This window comes from Vigna unguiculata, chromosome 7 (genome assembly GCF_037176805.1).
Source record: "Vigna unguiculata cultivar grain cowpea cultivar isolate G323 ecotype 2 chromosome 7, ASM3717680v1, whole genome shotgun sequence".
Lineage (NCBI taxonomy): Eukaryota > Viridiplantae > Streptophyta > Magnoliopsida > Fabales > Fabaceae > Vigna > Vigna unguiculata.
The window spans coordinates 37,343,838-37,362,728 of NC_140798.1; the positions used below are offsets into that span (position 1 = coordinate 37,343,838).

The following is an 18,891-nucleotide window of genomic DNA, read 5'->3' on the forward strand; positions in this document are numbered from 1 at the left end:
ATATACTTTGTCAACCTTTTCAATCTTTTGGTCTTGTGATTTGTGGTATATCACATTAAAAACGAATTAATTTCAATCAAGTTCATCAAACTCAAACCTTATTTTACAAAATTTAAAAGCTTACTTATGTCTATTTTTAATACCTCATTTAAAAATATTACTTAAATAAAAAATGGTTAAATATATTGTTAGTAATTAAAGTACATAAAAATTAGAATTTGACTCTTTAAAACTTTAAAATATTTTAGTTTTCAAATTTAAAAAAAAAAAAATATATATATATATATATATATAATTATTTTAATCCAATTATATATATTAACTTGAAAACACGTATGATACGTCAAAAAAGTTTAATATAATTAAATTAAAATGATTATATACATATACTTTATATTTGAGATCAAAATGAATTTGAGATCAATGTTTCAATCAAAAATGAATTTAATTTTATATTAAATAATTTAGTTTTATATTAGATTTGGAGAACTAAAATTATAGTTAACTCTACAACAAAAATATAAAAGAACAAAAACTTATAAATAAACCAAAAATTTGAATGGTGTGTTTGGATAAAGTATTTTAATGAAGTAATTTTTCTTTTCTTTTTTTAAGAATTTAGATTTTTTTTTTTTTTGTAATGAAATGTTTTGTTTGGATAGAAAAATTAAAAAAAATTAAAATTCAAACATTTTTGTAAAGTATTCTAATTAGCTAAAGTAGTAGAAATTCAAATATTTTCAAAATAGGTGGAATTTATATTTCTTTTCCCTCACAACCTCACACGCCAAACCTTAAATAATATAAATTATTTAAATATTTTAAGTTGACCAATATTTTTTAAATTTAACTTACAAATTTTATACATTAATATAAAGGCTTAATTATGTTTTAAGTCCTTGATAACTTTGAAAACTCTCAATTATACATTATAAAACTATAAAATTAAAAAAAATAAAAATTATATTTGTATATTTTGTAAATTCGTAATTATGAAATTATATATTTTTATAATTTTGTAATTTGTTAATTTTTGTAATTTTATATTTTTAAATTTTATAATTTTATTTTCATAATTTTTAGTTACATGTTTTATATTTTTGTAATTTTTTTAATTTCATAATTTACTTAAATTTAATAACTATTTTCGTTAAATATAATAAATATTCGAACAATATCTCCTAATGAGAGTCTCTTATAACAAAATATTATGTGACGACATTCATGGAGAGTAAGTAGGGATGACAATAGGTGAGTCGGGAAGCATAGTGCCTACCTGCAATCCGACATGTAACAAAAAAATCTGTCTGTTACTCCTCCTGCTACCCAAGCGGGTACCCATTTAAAAAATACCCAATTAAATTTATATAAAATTACAAAAAAATGTAAAATTAAATATTAATTTAATTTAATTTAATTTAATCTAATAAAATATAAATTAAAATTCAATTTTAATTAAATTTAACTTAATAAAACAATTATTAATTTTAATTTTTTTACAAGTAACAGATACCGAGTACAATATAATACTCACACCTGATTCGGATATTAAAATACCCGTTACCAGTAGGTAGCAAATACCCGTAAGTACCAATTATCCGTCACAGATTTTATTCATATATACTCATGGACATAAATATTTTTGTCACATCCCTAAAAGTAATAGTATAAGTGTCACATCACAAATTATTAATGACTCAATTAAAAATTTATAAATTTATCAAAACTTCAAACATAACTAAGCCTCAAATAAATAATTTGAAAATAAAATTTTATCTAGTACGAAAATCAATTGATTTATCTAAACGTGAAATTGAAATATAAAATATTTTAATTTTTTTATTCAAACAAATTATTTAAAAAATAAAAGAAATTAATTACAAATAATTCAAATAGAATACATTTTATTTTTTTTATATTTATCCAAACATAACGTAAATATATTATAAAGCAATCTTAATTAGAATAAAAGGAATATATATATATATATATATATATATATATATATATATATATATATATATATATATATATATATATATACCGTAAAAGTAACAGGAGAAAAAGCATAATTTTTTATCCATTAAATTTCTAGTTCACATAATCGAATGAATCTAATGTTACTAAAAGAAATTAAAGTTATATTTGAAGTTAAGAAGATAAAGATATTATATATATATATATATATATATATATATATATATATATATATATATATATATATATATATTGTAAACTTTATATAAACTATTGAAGATAAAAAAATTGCACAGCATTATAAACAGTATGCATGAAATAAAAAAGTTATGCATTTGTCACTTTCAAAAAATAATTTTTAACTTATAATTTTAATAAATAAAGACAACCATTTCAAAATGTTGCTTTCAGCTGAAATGATCACATTCCTTTAACTAATCGAATGTAATAGAGAAAATTATTACAATTTAGTAAAATTATCGAAAGCTATAATTTTTATTTATTCATTTTACCATTACGAGCTAGTTTGATTAACTTAAAATAGGTGTTTTTACACTAAGTGATTTTTAAAATGCTTTTACTATTTAAATAAGATTTATTTATTAACAAGTTGTACATATTTTTAAAGTAAACCTATTTAATAAACACATAAAAATAAAAATTTACTTATTTATATATAAAAAATTGTATTAAAAAGCTCACAATAGAAATTGTCATTTCTTTATGAATAAAAAATGTTTAAGATATAAATCGTTACTATGTGTTTATCGAATAATTTATTTATTATTATTATTATTATTATTTCCAGAAATAAAATTAATAAGATTTATTTTTAAAAAATAGATAATTTTTTTTATTAAAAGGAACTGTTTATTTTTAATATTTATTTATTTTTTATTTCAAAATGAACGATAATGTAAGGAAGAAAAAGTGAAGGGCCGAACCAGAGGTGTGGGACTCACCCTTCACTCTTCCATGGAGTTCGTTGCAAGCTCTGTGAATGCTTCTTCTTCTCTTCGATGCTGTCACAATACCCCTTTTCCTGCTATCTCCATTACTAAGGTTCTTTTCTCACTATTTCCCTTATCTTCTCATCACTTTCACTACTTTTTCTAATCCATTTCCCCGTTTCATTCCCACATTCTGTTTGGTTTCTGAGAATAAAAAAAGTGTTTTTTAAAGCTACTCTTTATTTAGTTGTCTCTGTAATAAACCAATTTAAAGATATATGATCAATGAAAAGGACATGGTTATTTTGAATTGAGTAATATAAGTTTTCACTGAATTGTAATTTGCACTATCTGCAGGTGTCACAGTGGAAATGTTTTTCATTAAGGGTTTTGGAATCTCGGTTTCCGTTGGCACATAGCAGAAACAAATGTGTTGGTTATAGAGATAGGGATTCTAGAAGAGATTTTTCAGTTGGAGTTGTGTCACGGATAAGCTGCATCTGTTATCCTAAGTGTAGCTATTTTCCATCAAGTTGGGGTTTCTTTTCTAAAAGGACGAAATGTAATAGTCTTCTACGACTGAAGGATTGTTCAGAAAACATAAGACAGCATGCTTCTATTCTATTTGTGCGGCTGGTTACTGGAGTGATGTTGGTCATGTCTGTTTCTCTGGCTTCCAGTGAGCAAGCCTGTGAGACACCTTGATTTTGAGCTACGGTTCAAATTTAAAATATATCTGGACAGTGAATTTTTTATAGAATTTTTTTAATTTTGTCTTAACGTTGTATTTTCATTTTTGGTTCTTTCTTATAGGGGGGCTGTCTGAAGAGAATCTTCTCTTTCTGGAGGCGTGGAGAACAATTGACCGAGCGTATATTGATAAAAGTTTTAATGGACAGAGTTGGTTTAGGTATAGAGAAGATGCACTTCGCAATGAACCAATGAACAATCGAGAAGAAACATGTATATCTTTTATTCTCAATCTTTTTTCATATTTTTCAACTTGCTGCATAATGACAACATTCTGTGATGGTATATTTTGTGTTTTCGACATAGAAAATTAGCCATGCTTTCCTGTTAGTTTTCGAGGAGTGGAATCACGTTATTATTTCTTCTTCGAATAACTTTGTGTTTACTTTATAAGTAGTACAAGGTTTTAATTGAACTTGGGCGAAATTTTAGCTGAGACAATGAAAATTTGATTGAAAATGTTTTCAAGTTAAACAAATTATAGTTATCAATAAACATCATGTTTTGAATTGCACTTGATATCTGATGATTTAACCTCCAAATAAACTGCTCTGAATTACTTTTGCTCTGATAGTATACTCATTCATAATCAATTAGTGAGAAAAAAATAAGAAAATTTAATAAATCAAACTAGTCCATTACACCAGCGGCAACAATAAAGTTTTATCTCATTAGGTAAGGGTCAACTACATGGTTCACATGATGTCATTTATTATTGTTAAAGGCCAAGGCTTCAAGGATAGTATATACCATGAAATCTCTCTTGACAACTTCCTTCCATGTCCTTCTTGGTCTCCATCTCCTTCTTTTCCCAGGTCTAGAAGTCTTGCAAACTTGATTTAACTTTTCCAAAACATGAGGTGTGTAACTTGATTTTAAATTATAGGAGAAGTTTAATTCACCTCCCTATTTTTTTTTTCGGGTACTATTATTTTGACACCCAACAAACTTTTACACACACTTTACATCTATTCTACCCTTCAATCTCTTTCTTTACAAACACAAAAGCTAACTTTTTTAATGACCAAAATACCCTAAGTGGGTTGTGAAATGGAGCATCTGGTGTCAGAAAAACATTTTCCTTTTTTTGTTCTCGTTAGTACTTAATGAGATGTTTATTTGAACTTGACCTAGAATAGAGTAATTGAAGTTTTATATAACATGGATATTGAATACATTCATCTGGAATTTTACTCAAGTTCCTGCTTTTCTCTCCTCTGGTAAGTTATATTTTTGTGAGTGTCTACAATGTGTATCTATGTTTTCTGATGTTATCCCTCAAGTTTTGATTCCTACATTACTAAATTCAGTAAATTGTATTACTTGGTGTCTGCAAAGTAGGTTTGTAACTCTAATTTATACACATATATCCAACAAAGTAACAGAAAGAGTGGTAGAATGCTTAACCATTGATTCCAATAAATGGTTCCTGGACACAGTGATGAAAAGTAATATCACTAAAATTTTCTTGAATGCTAAGAACTAATTGTGGATAATCCATTTATATGTGAATTATGGTAAACAACTTATATTTCTTACTTTTAAAATTGACTTGCCTTCATTGTCCAGATGGATCAACATAACTGTGGAAATTTTTGTTAACAATTCAATGTTGATTTATATCTTCAATAAACGAAGGTTGCACTGTTTCTTAATAAGTTGCATGCATGGTTATGATATATATCTTAAATCCAGTAGGATTGCACCAATCGTTGTAGTAGAAAGTACACCAGTTTATCATAAATTGATGTCATTGCATTTGCACACAGATAAGGCAATAAAAAAGATGCTTGCCACATTGGATGATCCATTCACCAGATTTTTGGAGCCTGAAAAGCTTAGAAGTTTGAGGGTAGAATTCTCTCGTTTTAAGTTTTCTTTTTACTTATTTTACTCATTGTCCTGGCCGCATGTTGCATAATGCGTTTGACCAACCTAGCAGAATATATGTTTCCCTACACATTAATCTCTAGCACTAATGTTTTATTGAAGGCAGTCTGGAACTCAAGGCGCTTTAACTGGAGTGGGGATATCAATAGGCTACCCATCAAAAGCTGATGTACAAACTGGTGGACTTGTTGTCATTTCAGCTTCTCCAGGAGGTCCTGCATATAGAGCTGGTGTTTCATCTGGAGATGTTATTCTGGAAATTGATGATACAAGCACACAAAACATGGGGCTGTATGATGCAGCTGAGCGCCTACAGTGGGTTTTTCTTCTACATTTCACTTTTGCATTTTCCTTTGGGAGAGGGGGAGATAAAAAGATAAAAAAAATTATTGTGAATATTGTGGAGAAAGAGCGAGAATTAGGACTGCATTTAGTTCTTAAAAATTTTCCAACAAGTTAAAACTGCATATTGTAGTACTGTATTTTGTTTCTTTATTTGTTGACCCATCTTAGTTTTACAAGATTGTCCCTCATTTATTGTCTGTCTTTTTATTGTTACTCTAATATGGGAGCCAGTTGTAAGGTTTTAGATACTTGTTTTCAAACAAAAATGCAAATTTAAGCTTTCACTATTTGCCTTGAACTTATCAATTGATTGCCTTACCTTTTAAAATTAATTGCAGGGGACCAGAAGGAACCTCTATAGCTTTGACTATTCGGAGTGGTTTGGACGTAAAACATCTGGAATTAACGTTAGTTTCATTTCCAAACAGAAGTAAATTCGAAGTTTAGGCCTTTGAGCATATTTTGTTTTTTGTGATGAAGGCTTGTAGTTTGATAATGATTTATTACGTTTAGCCACATTTATATTGTTAACTCTTTTTTGTTACCATTGTTAGCCCTCCTAAATTCTTTTGTTTTTGTTGTAGTATCGTACCTGGTGGTAGGCTTAAATTATGTTTGCTTTTTCTTCCAAAATTTCAATATTATTTCTAATTAAAAGAACTAACGCCAGAGTTTCTGCATATAAGGCGTGAGAAAGTTTCTGTGAATCCAGTGAAGTCAAGACTGTGCAAGCTACCTGCTTCAGGAAATGATCCCCCAACAGTTGGTTATATCAAACTAACGTCTTTCAACCAGAAGGCTTCAAGTAAGTACTAATTGGAGGGTTAAGCACGATTTGTCTTGCTTCTATACTGCTATGGAAAAGGATAATTTCTTAACTAATATATGCTTTCCTCATGTGACATTTGTTTGAACCTAATATTTCAAGGCATAGTTCTTACTACGCTCAGCAGTTTGGTCTGGATAAGAGTTGCAAAGTGTCTCTAGTGTACCATTTGTACTCCTCCCCTTCTCCAGGAATATGCTGTTTGACCAATTACTATTTTTTTTTCATAAATTAACATCAATAAGAATTTTCACTATTTTATGGTGTATACTTAAAAGACTGAAGCAAGAAATGTGAAGATATCCAAAACGAGTCTTCTTGAGCATTTTATGAATGCTTTTCATTGTCCTGTCTGCATTGTTTTTTGTCTGATATGTTATAAAGCTGCTACTGTAACCAATAATGACCCCCCCTCTCACCCCCAAAAAAAAAAATATAATGCTAAAGAAGTTTAAGTGTTTATGAGATTTTATTGAGTAATAGATTTCAATCACACTTTATTAAATATATTTTAATAAACTTTATGGTATCAAATTCAGTCATTAGGATAGCTTTACCATTAATTTGTCCAAAATACAGTACCACTAAAGTATCAGTGTAGGTCCTGTAGGATACCAGCTTTGTACTTGCAAAAGAAGCCATACTCAAGGAAGGCTCATAACCCATGGAAGCATTGTTCCCAAAGGAAGCCTCACTTCCTTTGCTGTAGAAAAATTTACTTCTAGTGGCCTGCAAGGTACCATGAAGTTGGAATGGTGTAGAAGCACCCTATTCCTTTTTGTTGTCATTTTCAGCTCACAATACCCTGGGACAGTCACTGACCATGTCTGATTAGGAAGCATAAGCAGCTCAGCCTTGGCCAGTACAACCTTGACCGGTAGAATTTCACCTAATCATGCATTTGCATAGCAGAACTTTCTTCACAGAAGTGTATCATAGGGCTTTGTCTTTCCTGTAAATACCCCAATTCCAAAGACATTGAAGACAAGGAGAGGAGCAGTGATATTGCACCTCATCATCCACGTAATTTCTTTTTTGTTTCTTCCATCTTTTATCTCCTCTTCCACATTTATCCCTAGTAAACCTCCTATACAGACACTACCGTTTCTGGGTCTGTGCTGTATTCATATTCTATGTTATCTTTGTACTTATTGTTTTGTTTCGCTTTGAATTTTACATTCTTCATGATCAAGAAAATGATCTCTTGACTACGTTATTTCCTTAAACATTACATTCAATTCATCAACTCAAACTATGCTCACATTCTAATTTCCATTTATATACACCAAATCATTTGACACATAAAAGAAATCGTTGGATAGGAATTTTACTTCACTTTCAATTTAGATTAAGTATGATTTATGTTATCGAATATATTGATAATTGTTTGTCATTTCCATAATTGGTTCTTTGTTTTCTTTGATGATGTAAAAAGTTTATGTATCTATCTTTCCTTACTTTCTGGTGGATGTGCCTCCCTGCAGGTGCTATCAAAGAAGCAATCAATACATTAAGGAGCAATAATGTTAATGCATTTGTTTTGGACCTAAGAGATAATAGGTGATTAGGCAATGAACATTTCCCATTATGTACTTTCAATTACTAGTTTTCTGAAGCCTTTTATTTGTTGCAGTGGTGGTCTTTTCCCAGAAGGAATTGAGATTGCCAAAATTTGGTAAGATAGGATTATCAACTATTGGCAAATTTACACCTTGTATTATGTATCATTTTTCTTTGGTGGCACTTGAAAATATGCTTGATAGTACAGCTTATAGTCATTCCATGTCTGCATAGGTCACTCCATCATTCTTATCTTTTATGTCAGAAGTGTTCAAACCATATCATCAGAAACACCTCGTAATATTTAAAATTATTTGCCTAACTAAAATAGGTTGTGAAATTCTTTCAACAATCAATAATCCAGTAGATCCAACAGTATCATCTTTAAATTTTCTTTTACGTAACTATCTTGCATGCAGCTTTGAGTTCTAGTTAAATTAAGAAAGCTAAATTCTAATGGATATTATCAACCAGGTTGGACAAAGGAGTAATTGTGTATATTTGTGATAGTCGTGGTGTTCGAGATATACTTGATACAGATGGAAGTAGTGCACTGGCAACATCAGAACCCCTGGCTGTACTGGTAAGTCTTGCTTTCCTCTGTTGCATCAACATCGAGTAAAGAGTAGGCCCAAATGCATACTAGAGAGATATGATAGTTCTTATGGTCTCGTAGGTTTTCGTGTGCAAGTTCCTTAAACATGATTTTACAGAATTGCAAGTTGTGTTTGGCATGAGAAGCAGATTTCGAGAGTCAAGTGGCATTGAACAGAGATGCAGAGCTATTAATTAGTTGGGGGTGTTTGAGAATTCCATTGACTCATTATATCACAGTTAAAATACTCTCTCATGTCATTGTGGTCAACAGACAACTTTTCAAACCATCTGAGTTTTGTTTGTATTTTTTTTTTTTCTGTAACATGATATGCACAACATCTGGAACTCTATCATTAACAATATGCATCTATATTTCACACTAGTTTTCCATGCATTAGGCTTGATTCATCCATAATTGAGACATTGGACGGTTCCTACCTGTTGCATAATTACTTAGGAGCTTGTGCTGTACTCACATGTGCTTTGGTACAAGTTGAGAGTGCTTCTTGTCAGAATTCAATATACTAGTTTAAGGATCGTTTTAGAAAAGTACGAGGTCCAGATAATCGGGAATTCTAGGGATGTCAGTGGTTTGAATTTGAAGATGGTGAATAGTTGTCAGGATTATTTGTAGACTACACTGTGAAGTCTGGATTGATTATTGTTTTCCGTCATGGAAATTTTTAGGGAGTTGTTCTATTAAGAAGTGAATTTTAAATTTAACTCAATTTACAAAATTAACTTGTAAGGTGAGATTTGCACCCACTTATATACTGTAAATTGACTTGATCTCTAGTTGATGTAAGACTTCCGACACTACTGGATGTCAGCTAGGTTTATAAATGTTATGAAGATGTCAAAGTAGGGAGTAAACATAATGCAGTTATTACGTAATTGTCTAAAAAATTTGTTTATTCCGTGTTCATGGTTCATTCCTCCAGAATTCTAACTTGCTATTCACTCATTTGTATAGTTAAGAGAAATTAAATATCTGGTGCCTGTTTCAGGTAAACAAGGGAACTGCAAGTGCAAGCGAAATATTAGCTGGTGCATTGAAAGACAATAAACGGGCCATATTGTTTGGAGAGCCAACATATGGAAAAGGGTACTTACTTTTGGTTAAGCTCAAACCCAACAAACTAAATTTTTTGTCATTTTTCCTAATGAGAGCTATACACATTGCAGGAAGATCCAATCGGTTTTTGAGCTCTCAGATGGCTCTGGATTAGTTGTTACAGTTGCTCGCTACGAGACACCTGCACATACAGATATTGACAAGGTTGGCGTCATTCCTGACCATCCTCTGCCTTTGTCATTTCCTAAGGATGAGGATGCATTTTGTAGTTGCCTCCAAGATCCTGCATCTTCTTGCTATGTTAACAGGGTCCAGCTGTTTTCAGAATGATTTTTTGGAAGATTGTTGTACATTAGTTCTTGTGAAGCATTACAACTCTTTGACAGAACATAACGTTTTAGGGGCTTATTATTTTATTGAGCGGACATTGTCGCCTCAAATATGACGATGTATATGAAAACCGAAGACTAGGGATTTTGTTCCTGATATCAACTGAGTAAGGAAGGGCAAAAACAAATGAGTGTACCTGAATTATATAATTGCTCGCAATGTGAGATGTTGTGATTAAATTGAAGTGTAGATGTTATTAGGGGGTGAATATTACTGGAAGTTTATGAATATTTTTATCCGTCAAACATGAAATATTAAATAATAAGTGTACAAAGAATATTTACTTAGGTTTCAATAATCTTCAAACTTCTAAAAAATGAGCTTTTTAATTGCGTACTGAGTTCATTATTAAACTGTATTGATATGTTGTGTAAATACGTAGATACAAATTATTTTGTCCACGTAGATACCACTTATGACAAGAAAAATGGCTGTCACTAACGAAATGGAGGATAATTCAACTTCCTGCAACTAAATGTATTCTCAGATCATCCATTTATTTTGAAATGAACTATTTGGAGTTATAAGAAAATCTGAAATACTAAATTTGAAGATGAAATGTGTAAAATGAAATACACGTTGAATAAATATATATTATTTTCCGTTGATTTAATTGAAACAATCATTATAAAAATAAGCTGAATGTTCGAAACATCTGTGGTTATGTTACGAAAGGTTTTCTTTAAATAACTTTTGATGCATTAAAATATTATAGCTCATTAACAGTTCCTTTTTCTTTTCACTTCTATACATTTTTTTTATCTAAAAATCACCTTTTTGCAATTATCCGGAACACATCTTTAGAGTGTGTTTGGACAGAGTATTTTAATGAAGCAATTCATTTCTTTGAAGAATTTAGATTTCTTTGTAATAAAATATTTTGTTTAGATAGATAAATTAAAAAGCATTTCAAATGCAAGCATTTTTTTTAAAGGATTTCAATTAGCTAAATTAGTATAAATTCAAATACCCTTAAAATAGGTGGAATTTGAAATTCTTTTCACTCAACTCCACATTCTAGACTCTCTGATAGAGTTGTCAAACGGGTATGACGACCTAGACGGGTTGGGTGGGTTCAACGACCAAGATGGGTCAGGCGGGTCTAACGACCAAAACGGGTCAAGCGGGTCTGATGACCCAACCAGGCCAGGCGGACTTGACGATCCACATGGACTGGACGGGTCAGACGACCTAGATGTGTGGACAGGCTCGAAGACCTAGACATGTCAGGCAGACCCGATGACCCCAAACGACTTAGGCATGCCCGACTGACCCAACGACTTATTAGGTCGGGCCAACCCAACGACACAAACTGGTAGGGCAGGCTTACAACACAAACGAGCTCAACGAACCAAATAGACCAAGCAGGCTTGACGACCTAGTGGGGCCAAGCTAGGCCAATGACCTAGACGTGCTAGACCGAGTCATATTGACGAACTTGACTGCACAATCATCTAGTATGGGTCGTCGGACCTCTGAATCATTGGACCGACCCAGCCTATCTAGATTTCCCAGCCGGTCCAGTCCGGGTGAGTCATCGAGTCAACCCGGTCCATCTAGGTTGTCGAGTCCATTTCTAAATTTATCATGAACTCAAAACATAATTAAACCTAATATAAATATTCTTAAAATTAAATTTTATCTCATAATAAATTCAAATTTTTTTTCCAAACAAGAAATTAAAATGTAAGGTATTTTAATTTCTTTATCAAAACAAGTTATTTAAAAAATGAATGAAATTTAATTGTAAGCAATTCAAATACAAAGTATTTCAATTTCTAAGCATGTTGAAATGCTCCATCCAAACACAAGGTTAGTTTCTCCAAAAAAAAATGTTCACTCAATTATCGTTGAAGCCATTTTGTGATCGCTAATATTCACATTTGACGATCATTATAAGTCTTAAAATTGAAGCCATCACAACAATAACCAGACACATTAGAAGGACACAACCTATGGAAGTTCATAAACAATATCATTTTCTAATAACTCAATTTCATGATAAGGATATTTCACGCAACAGTACACATACTTCAAGCTAGCTATAACCAATTCCAACACAGTTAACATCAAGTCTTCCAAAAATCCATCACTAAATCTAATTTTGACGTTCAATCTAATATACTACTGAAATTTTGCCTTCATCACTGTATAAGTGAAACCTTGAGTGCGAAATTCTACAGCTTTAACATTCAACAGGGGTAATGAAGTGATCAAACTATCCGCATCATACATTCTACAGCGTTAACTGGCGAGGGCATCAAACTTCTGTGAAAAGGAAGCTTTATGTTCTTGCTTCACCAACGAAAATTATTACAATGGCAAATTAACAACGCCTTGTCTCATAAATAAATGTGATCACCTATCAAACCGTGAACCTGCACTAGTATGGCCTGTATCGTGTGGGTCTTCTATACCTTGGAACCCTTCTGCAGGCAAAAAATAATAATTATACAAGGTAAAGTCCGGGGAACAAAGAATAACATTCTATCAAAAAATCAGAAAGAATGACAAATCAGAGAAATCAAAACATAGTTTCATACATTGTCATTAAATTAAACTTTTTCACATTATCGTGTTCAAATCAAGCGATAACTGTTCTCACTTGATGATGATTTATTTTCCTCCAAATATGAGAACAGATTTGACTCAATAACGTGCATCTATGGTTTTCTTCGTTTTTTTTTTTTTTGTGGGTGGGGAGTGCGGTGTTCTCTCACATGGTATTGCTACATCTTTTGGGTGCAGAGCTAGTCCCCACTTAGCATCTGATGGCCTTATCCTGGCCAAAATGCTGTCGGCAGTATTCAAACTCTAGTACTGAGTGGTAAAGCTCACCGATACGGAACTTAAATCTATGTAGTTTTAAATTGGAGTTACATCCTCTCGGTTTTAAATTGGATTTACAACCTCTCGTGTAAGAAATACGTCAACTTAATGTTGAGAAAGAATCACAATTATAATTTGCCCCAACATGTGTGTAGGCGTCATTTCCTCAAAGTTAACGACACCTATCATGAGATGTATTACGTACATATATTCCTCACTTTGAAATACCCCAGTAATAAGGAACCATTTCAATGAAAAAAAAAATTACTGAGTCATCAAAATTCACAAAACAAAGACGGAAAAGACAAAATGTATCCAAGATAAATTCTTCATTTTATCCAGCTTCTAATAATTGCTTACCCATAACTATACGGTGGAAAGAATGGAGCAGGCATGAAAGGCCTCCTAGACCGGAAACCAGTAGGTCTTCTTCCATAATACTGCTTCATTCCAGGAACGTTTGTACGCTTGGCTGACACCTGAAGGGAAAACCAGATTTCAAGTATAGCCAAAGGGACACGGAATGATTAATTTGAATTTACAAAGATTAATTGATGGTATAAGACCTTCAGTTGTCGACCATGCAATTCCGATTCATTTAACAGGAGAGCATTCTGAACAGCATCAATCTCCACAAATTCTACATAAGCAAATCCTTTTGGTTGACCAAATTTGTCTGTCAGTATGGTCACCCTGTTCACAGTTCCACAGGACTGAAAATGCTGCTGGACTTCTTCAGGCGTACATGCATAGTCAACCTGAAACGTAATTTTGAAACCAGACAAATAAATTAAAGCATTATTAAAGCTATATAAGATCATAATTAAATCAAAGCATCCAACAGAAAAATACACATGCGGTAGACAAGTGACCATGAGAAGCACTAGTTCCTATCACATTCAGGTCACCAGATACATTAATGTTATTTTGTGGAAAGTAGTAAACGGATTAAGTTTTTAAGATTAGCATCAACATGAAGTCCGTATGAGGTCCCATTATAATTCATAAGATTTCCATAAGAATTGCAAATAATAGGTCTTGCAGCCTTAAGAAGATGCATAAATTTGTATTTTTTTTAATTTACTAAGTATTTCAGTAAATCTGCACAATATAGGTTTCAGTAAATCTTGCAGCCTTAAAACTTTCTAACAAAGGGTCTAAATTTTTTCAGAGATTTCTAGGGTCACCACATTTCAGCTACGAGGGACAGAGTTGTAAACACTGAATAGTAGCTGACTTCAACAACACAGTAACAACAAGGCAGATATGGTCGCTATACTGAAGATAATAGAAAATATACATATTAAATTTATACTACTCACATGCATTATAATTGTTTGTCACCCACTTCTGACATTGACCATTCTATTGTTGTTCAAAAAGGAATATACCGTAAGACCCAGTAATATTTTAATGTTAGATTTTATAATGAATTAGATGTGACATCTATTAATAAAAGTTAGACATTTATTTCTTAGTCCATTCTGAAATCTAAGTTTTCCAAAACTCCTCACACTACATTCTCTCTACATTAGGGAATTCACGTGAAATTTGGGTTTGGGTTGCTCTGGGGCAGAGTATCGCTACGGTGACGTGTTCTCACTTGAGCGAGGCCAAACATTGTGCATTAATTGGACTAACAGCCTTAAGTCATGTTCTCACTTGAACGAGGCCAAACATTGTGCATTAATTGGACTAACAGCCTTAAGTTACTCAAGTGATGGGTCAGTCATTCGAGCAATGTGGTAGATATAAAAGCGAGGGCTTGTCGAATGAGCAAAAGAGATATCAAGACAATTTTCTCTACTTTGGAAGCACATCGCTCAAGCGTTAGGCTAGTCACTTATGCGATGTGGCATGTGGCTCAAGCGTTGTTTTTTACTGCTTAAATGTGGCATGAGACAGAGTAAACATGTCATAGCATAAAGTACTACATGACACGTAGCCTCGGTCCTCAAGCATTGGTTGGACACTCAAACATTGCAAGACAGTGAATGAGCCTTCTCGAACTGGTTGGATGATGTTTCAACACATGATTGACATTCAAGCATTAACTGCAACACTCAAGTTATGGACACTTAAGTGATGGCACAATCATTTGGAACGAGGAGAGCTTCGGGAGGGTGTTGCTCTAAAATTGCATTTCGCTCAATTGGCTAGATTGTTGCTCGATAGAAATGGTTAATGCTTTATGTATGTTGCTAAGGTCGCTCAAGTATGCTGCGATAATAGTGACGATAACGTTGTCATGCTTGATGTTTGCATATATGGTGTATGCTTTTATACATATTTTATTGATGGTATGATGTATAAAAGGTGAGATTAATTATATATTCTCTAGATAGATATATGATTAATGTTGAGATGCATGACATATGTCCTTTGGTGACTCTTCTGGGTGGTGGATCCTAGATATATTGCTTATATACCATGTATATGCATCAGTACATGTGTACATAATGTTTGGCCCTAGATGGGTGACCTGATTAGCTGGTTTGCATGGCCCTAATGAGTGATTTAGAGATACCCACTGATGTTTGAAGATATCACTACTACAATTGTCAATTCTAATATGCAGTTCGCAGGCATTAACTAAATCTCTAAAAGGGCCAGGATCAATCACATTTGAAGCAAGCTGAACACATGACTTACAGTTTGAGGAAAAGTGTTATAGTTATATAAATAAGGAACATATCTTTATAATAAGAAATTATTATTATTAGAGGATATCAAATCTATATTATCTTAGGATCATATATTATTATTAGAGGATATCAAATATCCTAATATTTATTGAATCGATTTCCTTTTGTCAATATAAATAAGCCACTCATGTCACAAAAACACAAGATTTCAGTTCAATGCTTCTCATTATCTTTATAGTGTGATATGAATCATGGAAAAGATATTAGAGAAAATAGAAGGGGGGAAGCACATGCATGTATAAACTATGAATAGAGATACAAGGAGAAGTGGAATTGACAAAGTTAAGGGTCTCAGAATGGAAAAGCAAAGTATTTGCTGGAAAATAAGTCATTTATCAAAGACAATTGGTGAGGGAACAATGCAGTGACCTACTGCGTCATTCTTTGAATACTAAAGGGTTTTGAAATCACTTTTCTATATGATGCAGAAAAATTACGAAATTTCAAAACAATTCTAAAGAAACCTGAAGTATGATCAAACAAAATGATGGCAAAACAGATGTGTATGAACTATGAATATAGTATGCGAGAAGGAACAAACATCATACAGTCAAGGGTCTTCCAAAAATAATAAAGCAAAAGCTTTGCTGGAAAATCAGTCATCAGCCAAAGAGAAGTAGTTCAAGGAACAGAGCAGCGGCGTATTGAACCATTCTTTAAGGACTGAAGGGTTTTGAACTCACTTTTCACTCTGATGAAGAAAACTATGAAATTTCAAAAAAAGTTCCAAAGAAATATTAAGTATGATCAAACAAAATGATGGGAAAACGGGATATTTTAGTTGTTTCCACATTATATGAAGAAATATTAACCAGTTTTACAAATAATTAATCTCTGCCCAAAAACCTAATTAGCCAGCTTTAATGAAATAACTCGTCCCAACCATGTTTATTACATTGGAAGACTCGAACCCAAAACATCACTTACAAAATTCAGGTCCAGTTCCACTCAAACCAATGTAATGTTGGTGGCCAAAAAAATATTAATGGTCTGTTAACATGGTGACTGCATGGTCAGGATTTTCCCATTACCTGCTCATAATTCACGCAGCTATTACTCCTCAACAAAAACGTAGTGCATTCCATTCATGAAAAGGTTGTGCCTCATGACTATACATTACTCTAGTAATGGTTATTATTAAGTTAATCATGTCTTCTGCAACTTGTCCTGTTTGTTTCTTTTTTGTTAGTGTTGAAGATTTCACATCTATTAGAGATATAGTCAAATTATAATATACAAGACAAGAGGGTGCAAGCCTCACACAAACCTCATTTTGTAAGACTAAGTTAGACTTAAAGCTCACTTTATAATATGATATCATATCATATTCTAGTATCACCTGCCATTAGGCAGCTATCAAACTATCCACAAATACCAAGCTCTGCACTTGAGATTTCCAGTCATCAACATGAAGAGGTGTATTGAAGATCCCACATTAATCATAGATATGATCAAATTATAGTAAATAAATGAGAGGAAACCTAATCTAACAAGTCGATTTTGTTTAGACAAATTAAGCTTAAAGTCCCTTTTCTGACAGCATGTCTATAGAACAAAGAGATGGGATAAATTATAAACACTATTACAAGTTCGAAATACTATGCCTTACTCCACCAGAAAACCAAATTTATCAGTTTTTGTCATAACTGAGAATAGAGAAAACTTAGTAGAGAGAGGCAAAGAGCATAATATGACTCATTGGTAACTGAGAACAAAAACTTATGAAGGGGGATTAATGTACTCGCTGAATAGATCCACAGAATCAAGCTTTGGGAACAGCTGCCACAAGTTAGGCAACATGTATCTTCACCAGACTTCATAGATCCAAATTTAATAATCCGTCACCAACATGACAAATGTCTAAGAATTTAATCAACAAGGCCAATTTGTAAGAAAAAAAAAAACGCAAAATCCTTAAAACCCTAAATTTATCAAAGCACTGGAACAACAAAGGACCAACAACTAGCAAGCACAACATGGTAGAGCACAGACCAACAAACAGCCAAATCAACCAACTAATACAGTGTCCGAAGAAATAAAAAAGCGGAACAACAAACAAAGATAAGCAACCCTCACATTACCAACATAGATTGACCGAGCATCCACTTCTTCCTTTTCAGCTTGAGTTGCAGATGGACCAGACGAATCTGTAAACGAAATACCACAAAAATTACAAAAATTGAAGTCAAGACACAAAAATACCGCCAAATAACAGAGAGATCTGAAAGAATAAAACAACGAAACCTACCTTGAACAGCTCCCATCTCTTTCTCAACCTTGGCCTGCATTTCTCGAAGGGCGCTAGCTTCTTCCTCGATCTCCTTCAGCCTCTTCCTCATGTCCTCCAATTCCTGAAAATTTGACGAAAGTAGTTGATGTAACGTTGCTATGGCGAAAGAGAGAAAGAAGAAAAGCAGCGTAACCTAACTGCGAACCCTAACTAACCTTGGTTGTGTGATTGGAGGGAAGTTGGTCGTCTTGTTGGTCGGCGTCGGCGTCCATGTCAACCTCCTCCTCGGGAATGTCTGCACCGTATACTTCATGCTCTTCTTGCTCCATTCCCTCTTCTGTTCTGCTCTCTCTCACGCCCAACTGATTTTTTTGTTTTCCTTTTTTTCTACACCCTAACTCTCATCTTATTCAAACATTCTATCTTATCGCCTTTTATAGGAATGCAGTGAAAAAAAAAAATCTCTCAAAAGTATCCATTATATGTGTATACAAATTACCATGTTAAAGGAAGAGGAAATATTCATAACTTTAAAACATTAATTAGTTCGTCAATTATAAATATATGGTATAAATTAGTCAACAAATATAAATTAATAAAATGATATCATTTTCATTATATAAATAAAAAATTGTATTTTTAAGAAAAATATATGCTATTATTATTATTATTTAGTTTTAATTTAAAATTATTCAAAAAGTAAGTCATTTTAATTGAATTTTGTAATATTTTTATTTTCTAATTTGAATAAGTTATTTTATGTAAAT

At 32.3% G+C, this 18,891-nt stretch overlaps 2 protein-coding genes across 2 annotated transcripts; one reads left to right on the forward strand and one right to left on the reverse strand.

The window, feature by feature from the left end:
- Positions 1–2,878: 2,878 nt before the first annotated feature.
- On the forward strand, positions 2,879–10,544 carry LOC114189976 (carboxyl-terminal-processing peptidase 2, chloroplastic). The gene is made up of 12 exons (XM_028078707.1): positions 2,879–3,039; positions 3,285–3,618; positions 3,741–3,890; positions 5,447–5,529; positions 5,674–5,882; positions 6,251–6,319; positions 6,599–6,717; positions 8,223–8,298; positions 8,372–8,413; positions 8,773–8,881; positions 9,903–10,000; positions 10,081–10,544. Exons 1-12 carry the CDS (start codon positions 2,953–2,955, stop codon positions 10,298–10,300), a joined length of 1,596 nt encoding a protein of 531 aa, XP_027934508.1. The 5' UTR covers positions 2,879–2,952; the 3' UTR covers positions 10,301–10,544.
- Positions 10,545–12,318: 1,774 nt separating this feature from the next.
- On the reverse strand, positions 12,319–18,552 carry PABN1 (polyadenylate-binding protein 1). Its single transcript, XM_028082643.2, has 6 exons — positions 18,340–18,552; positions 18,143–18,245; positions 17,971–18,041; positions 13,756–13,947; positions 13,550–13,668; positions 12,319–12,789 (listed from the first exon to the last, which is right to left on the reverse strand). The coding sequence occupies exons 1-6, from the start codon at positions 18,451–18,453 to the stop codon at positions 12,744–12,746; spliced, it is 645 nt and encodes a 214-aa protein (XP_027938444.1). The 5' UTR covers positions 18,454–18,552; the 3' UTR covers positions 12,319–12,743.
- Positions 18,553–18,891: the final 339 nt, after the last annotated feature.